The sequence below is a fragment of the Cicer arietinum genome, chromosome 6 (genome assembly GCF_000331145.2).
Source record: "Cicer arietinum cultivar CDC Frontier isolate Library 1 chromosome 6, Cicar.CDCFrontier_v2.0, whole genome shotgun sequence".
NCBI lineage: Eukaryota > Viridiplantae > Streptophyta > Magnoliopsida > Fabales > Fabaceae > Cicer > Cicer arietinum.
The window spans coordinates 27,117,127-27,125,557 of NC_021165.2; the positions used below are offsets into that span (position 1 = coordinate 27,117,127).

Below are 8,431 nucleotides of genomic sequence, written 5' to 3' on the forward strand. Positions count from 1 at the left end.
TATTTTAAATGACGTGACATAAAATTATTTAGATGTATTAATTATTTATATGTTATTAATTAAATTATAAAAATGAATAATATCTAATGTTTAAACTGAAGTTTGTAGAGGGTTTTATTATAATTTTATGAGTATTAATTATTTGATATCATTGTATCATATATTACGGCGCTTGAAGTGTACACGTCACTATTTTTTAGTTAAAAAGTCAAATAAAGAAACAAAAACTATTAAATTTTAAAATAAATATCAATTTATGCAAATTGATGAAAATAAGAGACGAAAACTACAACTAATTAATTAAAATATAAATTGTTAAATTATTGTATTCTTTAATGTACTTATATTATAAAATATATGAATATTTCATGTAGCACTATAATTACGAATCACCCTTGATGGGTTGAACTATTCTTTTGTTACTTTGCTATGAGGCTCATACCCTTATTTATTGAATATAAATTCCGATTATCCTATTACATCAGACTAACCTTAACCATCATTTTATAAGAAAAAGGACAATAATATTCTCATACGCTTCTATTCTAAAAAAATCTATACATTTTTATTTTTATTATTATGCAATAATTTGTATCTATGACTACTTTGTTAAAACCTCCATCACTAATATCCTCCAACAATAGACAAAGATGTTATAATTTAAATTGAATTCTCATACAAGCCGCAATATATGTACTTTGATTAACGTCCCTAGCTTTCCAATGAACAAATTGAACGAAAATAATTTGAAAATTTTCCCTTGTACCCACTCATTTATCCCTATACCCCAAAAAGTAAAGGAAAAATACTAAAATACCTTCATATATATAAATATTATTTTTTTTTTATTTCTTCATTTAACATTTCCGGAACAGAAATAACAAGCAAAAAAAAAAAATTCCGGAAAACTTCTTTCAAGTTTTCCGGTACACAACTTTCATTCCGGAAAACTTGAAAAAAGTTTTCCGGTACAGAACATCATTTCCGGAAAACTTGAAAAAAGTTTTCCGGTACAGAACATCATTTCTGGAAAACTTCAACGTAACATTTCCGGAAAGTACCGAAAAACTTCATCCACATGATTTCCGGTAGTTGTTTAATTTTTTTTTAAATACTTTTTAAAATAATTTTTTTGTTTTATTTTTTTATTATATTAGTATTTATTTTATTTTAACTAATTTGTAGATCTTGTTATGGAAAGGAGTATTAATTATTAATTATGAATTATTATGGTATATTAATATTGTATTAATTATTGAATGGTGTATTAATTATTAATGGTATATTTATGGGTGTTAATTAATATTTATGATGCGTTAATTATTGACTAATGTATTATCATTTATAAAAATAATAAAATTAAAAAAATGGTGTGTACGGAAATGTTTTTGAAAAAGTTTTCTGGAAACACCTTCTGTACCGGAAATCTTTGGAATGAAGTTTTCCGGTAGTACAATTTTTCACTTCTGTACCGGAAATCTTTTTTAAAGTTTTCCGGTAACAACTTTCTGTACCGGAAAACTAGAAAAAAGTTTTCCGGAAATAAGGTGTGTACCGGAAATCTTTTTTATAGTTCCGGAAAAGATGAAATTATAAAAAAAAAAAAAATCTTTGAATTAATAAGGGCATAATTGTCATTTTTAAAAAATTATGGGGGTATAGGTATAAAAATGGGGGTACAGGGGAAATTTTTCAAATAATTTTCTAAAAAAATTTGAACGGAAATGATCGGACTAAAATTGGAGCGGCCCAAATCCAATGAAGAAATAGGCCGATTTCAAAGATCCGATCTTATTTATAAGAGCCCAAATTAATGGCTTTTGACTTAGGACATCATCACTTAGCAAAGGAATATGAAGTTAGATGATGGACTACCTTAAGTCACTTGCACCTATTCCCTTTCACATGATGACATTGAAGGGGATCTAAAATAGACATAACACAATAACTCGCTCACACCTTTGATCTTAGTCACATGATGACTTTAGATGGATTTAAAATCAGCAGTCCACCATAGCTCAACTATACCGTCATCGCTCACCACACGATGGATATATAAGCCACAAGATGGCAACAATCACATCACAACAACAAGAACTAAAAACTTTTCACTCTTATACCAAAACTTACTTGATCGTCGAAGCTTATCTATCTATCTACTCCCCTTTCTTTTTCTACACTCTTTGATGCATATCTCGGGTCTTCTCTCTCTTTTTCTTTCCCTCCCTCTTATTTCTTTATCTTTCTCTGATCGCTTATTTATCTCTCTATCCCTCTATCCTCTTTTCTCTCTCAATCTCTCTCTCCCTCTTATCTCTCTCAAGTCTTTTATGTCTCTCCTTACTCTCTTATGTTTCTCTCTATCTATATCTCGCTCTTATCTCTTTAGTTTCTCTTGACCGTCTCTTTACATCTTATTTTTTTTCTCTTCCCACTCATTTATTAATAGTTGCATTTATGATATATATATATAGCGTATTCGGTGAGAACTGATAGTTGTTATGAGAAATGAGAACTATTAATAATAATCATTGGATTTAATTAACGCATAAGATTAAGTTATTCACTAAAGATGTTATGTGATTATATCCTCATCCAATAACTTTTGAATACTAGCTATAATATCTCTAAATTTATTTTCTTTCTATTTTTGTAATAAATTGAATTAAAAACTCTTTAATGTTGTATCCAAAAAATAAAACTTATTCTAGTAGTTGTTAGATACAATTATTTAAGGATTTTATTTTTTATTTATATATTTTTTTACTCAAGAATTTTAATTTTATTAAACATGTGTTTTTATTGTTTATCAAAATAAAAACTACTCTTCAAGTTTTTTGTTAATAAAAATAAATCTGGAAAAAAAATGTATTTTCAAAAAATTCCTTGAAAAATAATTCAAACTAGCCACACCTACGATTTTATTACAATAAACAAAGTAATGAATTTATTGATAAAATTGTTTATAACAGTTAATTATAAATTAATAATGCTTAAATAAAAAAAAGTTATTAGATTATATAACCTCGAAATAACATTTTCAATAGTTAAATTACAATGATTGAGATTTGAGACAATAAAATATTACAATAATAAGGATTGAAATTTGAAAGTTTCAATAATATTATAATAAACAATAAAAATACAGGTTTAATAAAAATAAAATCCTTTAGTAAAAAAAAATCTTAATTAAGAAGTTTTTAATTCGAGTTATAATAAAAATGGAAAGAATAAATTTAAAGATATTATAGCATATAGTATGAAAGAGTTATTGAGTGGAGATACAATCACATAACATCTTTAATTAGTAATTTGATCTTATGCATTAATTAAATCCAATTATTATTATTAATAGTTCTCGTTTCTCACAATAAATATCACTTCTCACTTGATACGCCTCATATATTTATAAATGGTTTAATAGTGAAAATTATATTTTTTTTATCTGATGCATATACATATCAAATAAGGTACAATGCAGAATTATTTTTAATGTGCATCAACAATCAAATAGATTGAAGTACTACGAAAAGTTATGATATACAATTATGTATTGTCCTGTCGAGTACCCTTGATTGGCGAAACAAACACACTCTAAATGAAAAAGACCACCTCTTGTATAGAAAAAACATGAAAATGTGTTTAGAATATTTCAACAATAAGAAAAATAGTGTTGATTGCCATTATGAGCTTTCATTGCTTTAGTACCACAATGACTATTGTACTTTAGAAGTTAGATTATTACATAAATAACAGAATATGAGTCATTATTATTATTATTATTATATTTTTATAAATATGAGTAAATCGGGACATAAGGTAGGATGAAGGATATAGTAAGCCATAGGACAGCAAAATTGGAACATATATGAATTGATTAACATAATTTTCTGAGCCGTGAGATCACTAATCAAACTCATCAAGAGGACAGTGTAAATTACTATCTCAATTATAACACCAACTACTAATAGTACAGCATAATTAAAGAGGGGACCAAGATGGATTCCCACCAAAAAAACCAAAGTTCACAACAATAGGTACATTAACCCTAAAAAACAAGAAGAAAGAAATGGATTTTGATCTATTAATCGTCACTCTAGTCAATAATCTCGACCGATGATGACCAAAGACAATTTAAAATCTATATTTTTGATATGTCGAACTAAAATTTTGTCATATGATCACTATTTTTTTTAAAATTCAAATTTAGTTTTAATACAACTTTTACAAAATCGATTTGTAAGATGAGAGATATCTTCCACTTTTAAATTAAAAAAAAAAAAAATAGATTTGATTTAATCATCCCTCACTATAGTCAATAATATCAACATATCATTAATAGAAGTTCATTCAAATTCTAAGTTTTTGTTATGCCGAACTAAACTGTAGTCATGTGATCTCTATCTATTAGAATTTTGAATTGAATCTTACAAAATTGACTTGTAAAATAAGAAATATCTCTCATGTATAAACAAGACAAAAATATATTCAATATAATTAAAAGTCATTGTCTTTGATAATCTCCATTGATGATGAATATCAAACAATTAAAATTTTAAATTCATGATTTTGTGGAACTAAAATTTAGTCAACTAATCGTCATCTCTTAACATTTGGATTGAGTAAACTCAAACCTTACATAATATGATTTGAAAAATAAAAAATATCCTGCATTTATAAAATTATTTTCAAGTTATATCATATTAGATACGAGACTCTCAACACTATTCCAAAATTTAAATTAATAAAAGTACAGTGACTACAAATTTATTAAAATTAATAATCTAGGAAATCCAAATCCAACACCAAATTACCATACACATTGCAAAAACTAACTTAACACAATCACATAAATTCTAATATAACAATAAAATGAACAACACCAAACAACAACTAACAATATCAATAATGAGAAACATAAACATTGAACTCAACACAAGCATCCCCTGATTTGATATCAAATGAGTAAGTCCTAGCTTGAGCATACCCTCTAGCAAATCTAAAAACTCCATTACCACCAATAATTGGAAGCTCCCTAACCTCATCACGAGCTGAATTCCTTCCCAAGATAGTAATACCACTTCCATTATACTTTCCTTCAATAAAAGCAAAATTCATAGCTATAAGCAAACCAAGTTCATCTTGTGATACAGATGCATACAACCCTTGACCTTTTCCAACAAGTTTGGAACTCATTTTGGGTCCTAAAGTCAAAGGGTTGTCAAAGATGTTGATTAAACCAAAAGAAGTGGTTGTATTTAGCTTTAATGGTGGTGGAACAACTGTAATTGAAGTGGGGTTTTCTCCACTCATGATGTCATGCCAATAGACTTTTAAATGACTTAGCTTTGCCTTCTTGTTTAGGTTTAACAACTTGGGGTCAATGGGATTAACAAAATCATCAGTCACTTCATTTTGTGATGATGAAGTTGAAGTGATGTAGCAAGAGAGGAAAAGGAAAAGGAAGAGGAGGAAAGTGGGGAAGTGTTGGGTTGGCATTGTGGAGGGGTTAGTGGAATTGTCCTAACTCTCCAAAAAGTGAAGTAGTGACTTATGGGTGAGACACGGTTTGTTTATAAGACAACAATCACAACAATTTCAATGGTGAATCTAACGTGAGTGTTTTAACTATGTTTACTGTGTGACGTTATTTTAAAGCAATAAATTTATTTTATATTTCAATAATAAAATCTTAAGAATTTATATTAGATATTACAACTTTAACTTATATATTAATATTTTATTATTTATTTTATTTTTCACTTCAATGATAAAATCTTAAGAATTTATATAGATATTAACTTTAACTTTTTATATTAATATTTTATTATTTATTTTATTCTACTTGTGTCAACAATTAGTGTCTCTCAAATGTACAACAAGCAACGACATAATACATGTTGACGGAATTACTCTTATAATTGGGGGAAGGTGAATGAAAAATGACAAACCGATACAACGTAGGGACCAAATCAATAACTTGAGGAACTCAAAAATTCAATCCAATTAATTTGGTTTTTTTTCCTTTCATGTTTTGAATTTTGAGTGAGTTGGGTTTTGAATCGCATATTTTTGCTTGCTTTTTCCAAACTAATACTTATAAGGTCTATTTTAATTTAGTGGCTAAATATAACTTGTTTGTGATCCCTTAACTTAATTTTAATTAACGTTTTATTTCTTTATTTTTTTTTTTTTGATTTGGTCATTTATTTTAATTTTAAGTGACAAATTGATCTTTTATGTTTTAAAACGTCAACAATGTTATCTTTTTTTTTACAAAAATTCAAAAAAACTCATATTTGTAATATAAAACAAAATCCATAAAATTAATTATATTTTATAATATAAAACAAATTTAATCAAATTCGCAACTCAAATCTTCAAATAAACTCATATTTTTCATTCTTTATTTGATGTTGTTGGAGATGAAAATATGAGTCTATTTAAAGATTTAAGTTATGAATTTTATGAAATTACATTATATTGAGGATGATAATTAGTTTTATGAGTTTTGGTTGAAATTTTTATGAATTTTTTGAATTTTTGCAAAAAATAAGGATAACCTTGTTGGTATTTTAAAATATAAAATATCAAATTGTCACTTAAAATTAAAATAAATGACTAAATTGAAAAAAAAAAGATAAAAGACTAAAACGTTAACTGAAATTAAGTTAAGGGACATCGGGTGATATTTAGCCTTAATTTAATATGTTAATTAGTGTATTTTTTATTCGTAAGATTTTTTATGCCTTGATATACATAAGCATTAATAATTTTTTAAGAGCTTTAAAGCCTTTGCTTTACCAGCTCATGCCTTAAGCTGGCTTGAGCAAAAATTGCCTTCGCTTTTGTAATTGTTTTGATGATAACCAATAATATTTAGGAGACAATTTAAGTGTGCAGGCGAAACCAAAAAGTTATATCCTAAATCCTTCTAGTTGAATTATTTGTTGAAGAATTCAAATATGAAGAAACTCTTCACAATCACTTTGAACAACACAACAAATCTTCTTAATCGCTAAACTCCAAGAGAAGAAAAGAAAACTATGAGCCGATCTGAATGTACTCAAACTTCCTATTCTTTTTGTTGAATGTTATCTTATTATATTTCAAGCTTAAGTATCTGTGTCCTCCCTCTGAGAGAAAAAATAGTGTTACACAAACACTATGTAAATTGGTAACTTGCCGAATAGTGGTGTAGTTTTTAATAGTTATACTAAGTCACTATTAGAAGTTTCGCCTTTAGTGGCCGAATAGAGATCGGATATTTTTATATTCTAGTGACTCAATTGGAGACTGAAATTTTGAACCTCGAAAAAAAGAAAATTTTTTGCATCACTAAATTGGTCACTAGCGAAATTTAGAGACTAAATTTACAACTGAATTTTAGTGACTAAAAATTAGTTTTTAAATTTTATTATTTTAATTTAATTATAATGAATGTCCAAAATTTATGTCTCTAACTATTTTTTAATTACATCTTTCTCACCACCACAAATGATTCCAGTTCTTCTTTATTTCTCAACTCATCACAAATCCTAAAACCATTCGTCTCTTGCTAATCCCCCTTTCACCGCCATTTCAACATGATTCACAACCATTTCTCTCTTGCTAACCCCACTTGGTTCGAATTTCCTCGAAGCCAACATGTTCTCTTAAATACTTAAACTGCAATTGCGACGTAAAATCCTCACTCTTTGTCGTCTCGTCGGCTATCGTGAACCAGAAGGTAAAGAATTTATTTTCTAATTCTTTTGAAAGTTCTTTGTTGTCCCATTGTAATGTTATTCCATGTGACTTGATATTGCATCTTCATTGCACTCTTAGAAGAAGAAAGTTTACTCCTTCCTAGAGGAGTAGTGGAGTTTCGGCAAAACACAGTCGGCAGAGGAGACAAGACGATCTCTTCAAAAAGAAAAAAAAAGATACTCCTACTCATATAACTATTGCTTCTGCCTCTTTCTACCTCATCAACATAGTATATATACGATTTCTTTCAAAAGATAGATCAAATTTCCTCAAAAAAAATCAAAACAAAGATGTTATTTTGATAACTTTAGAAGAACTATTTTTTGTATGATTAATTATAAGACATTTGGGGAAGGGGGATGGGTTGGATAAGTCTTAATGTTATACACACACATACTTACAAATAAGAACAAATGATACTTTACAAAATATATGAATTAGAGACCATAATTATTCAATACGGAATACAAACCATAATTATTGAATACAGAATAAAGAGTAATGCTAAACATCAGGGTTGTTTGTATGTTAATATAATTAAAACTGAATTTATTGAATTGGATTTTGAGCATCATATAAAACTAGATTGAATTATTTGATTATATCAATTTTAATATTTGCACAATTAAAATCTAAGGGTTCAAAATCTCATACTTTGTTATACTTATGGTACTAAAGTGAA

The 8,431-nt window shown here is 27.2% G+C and overlaps 1 protein-coding gene across 1 annotated transcript; it reads right to left on the minus strand.

Moving 5' to 3' along the window:
- Positions 1 to 4,716: 4,716 nt before the first annotated feature.
- Positions 4,717 to 5,580, minus strand: LOC101500630 (dirigent protein 22-like). Its single transcript, XM_004514198.4, has one exon. The coding sequence runs from the start codon at positions 5,497 to 5,499 to the stop codon at positions 4,903 to 4,905; it is 597 nt and encodes a 198-aa protein (XP_004514255.1). The 5' UTR covers positions 5,500 to 5,580; the 3' UTR covers positions 4,717 to 4,902.
- Positions 5,581 to 8,431: the final 2,851 nt, after the last annotated feature.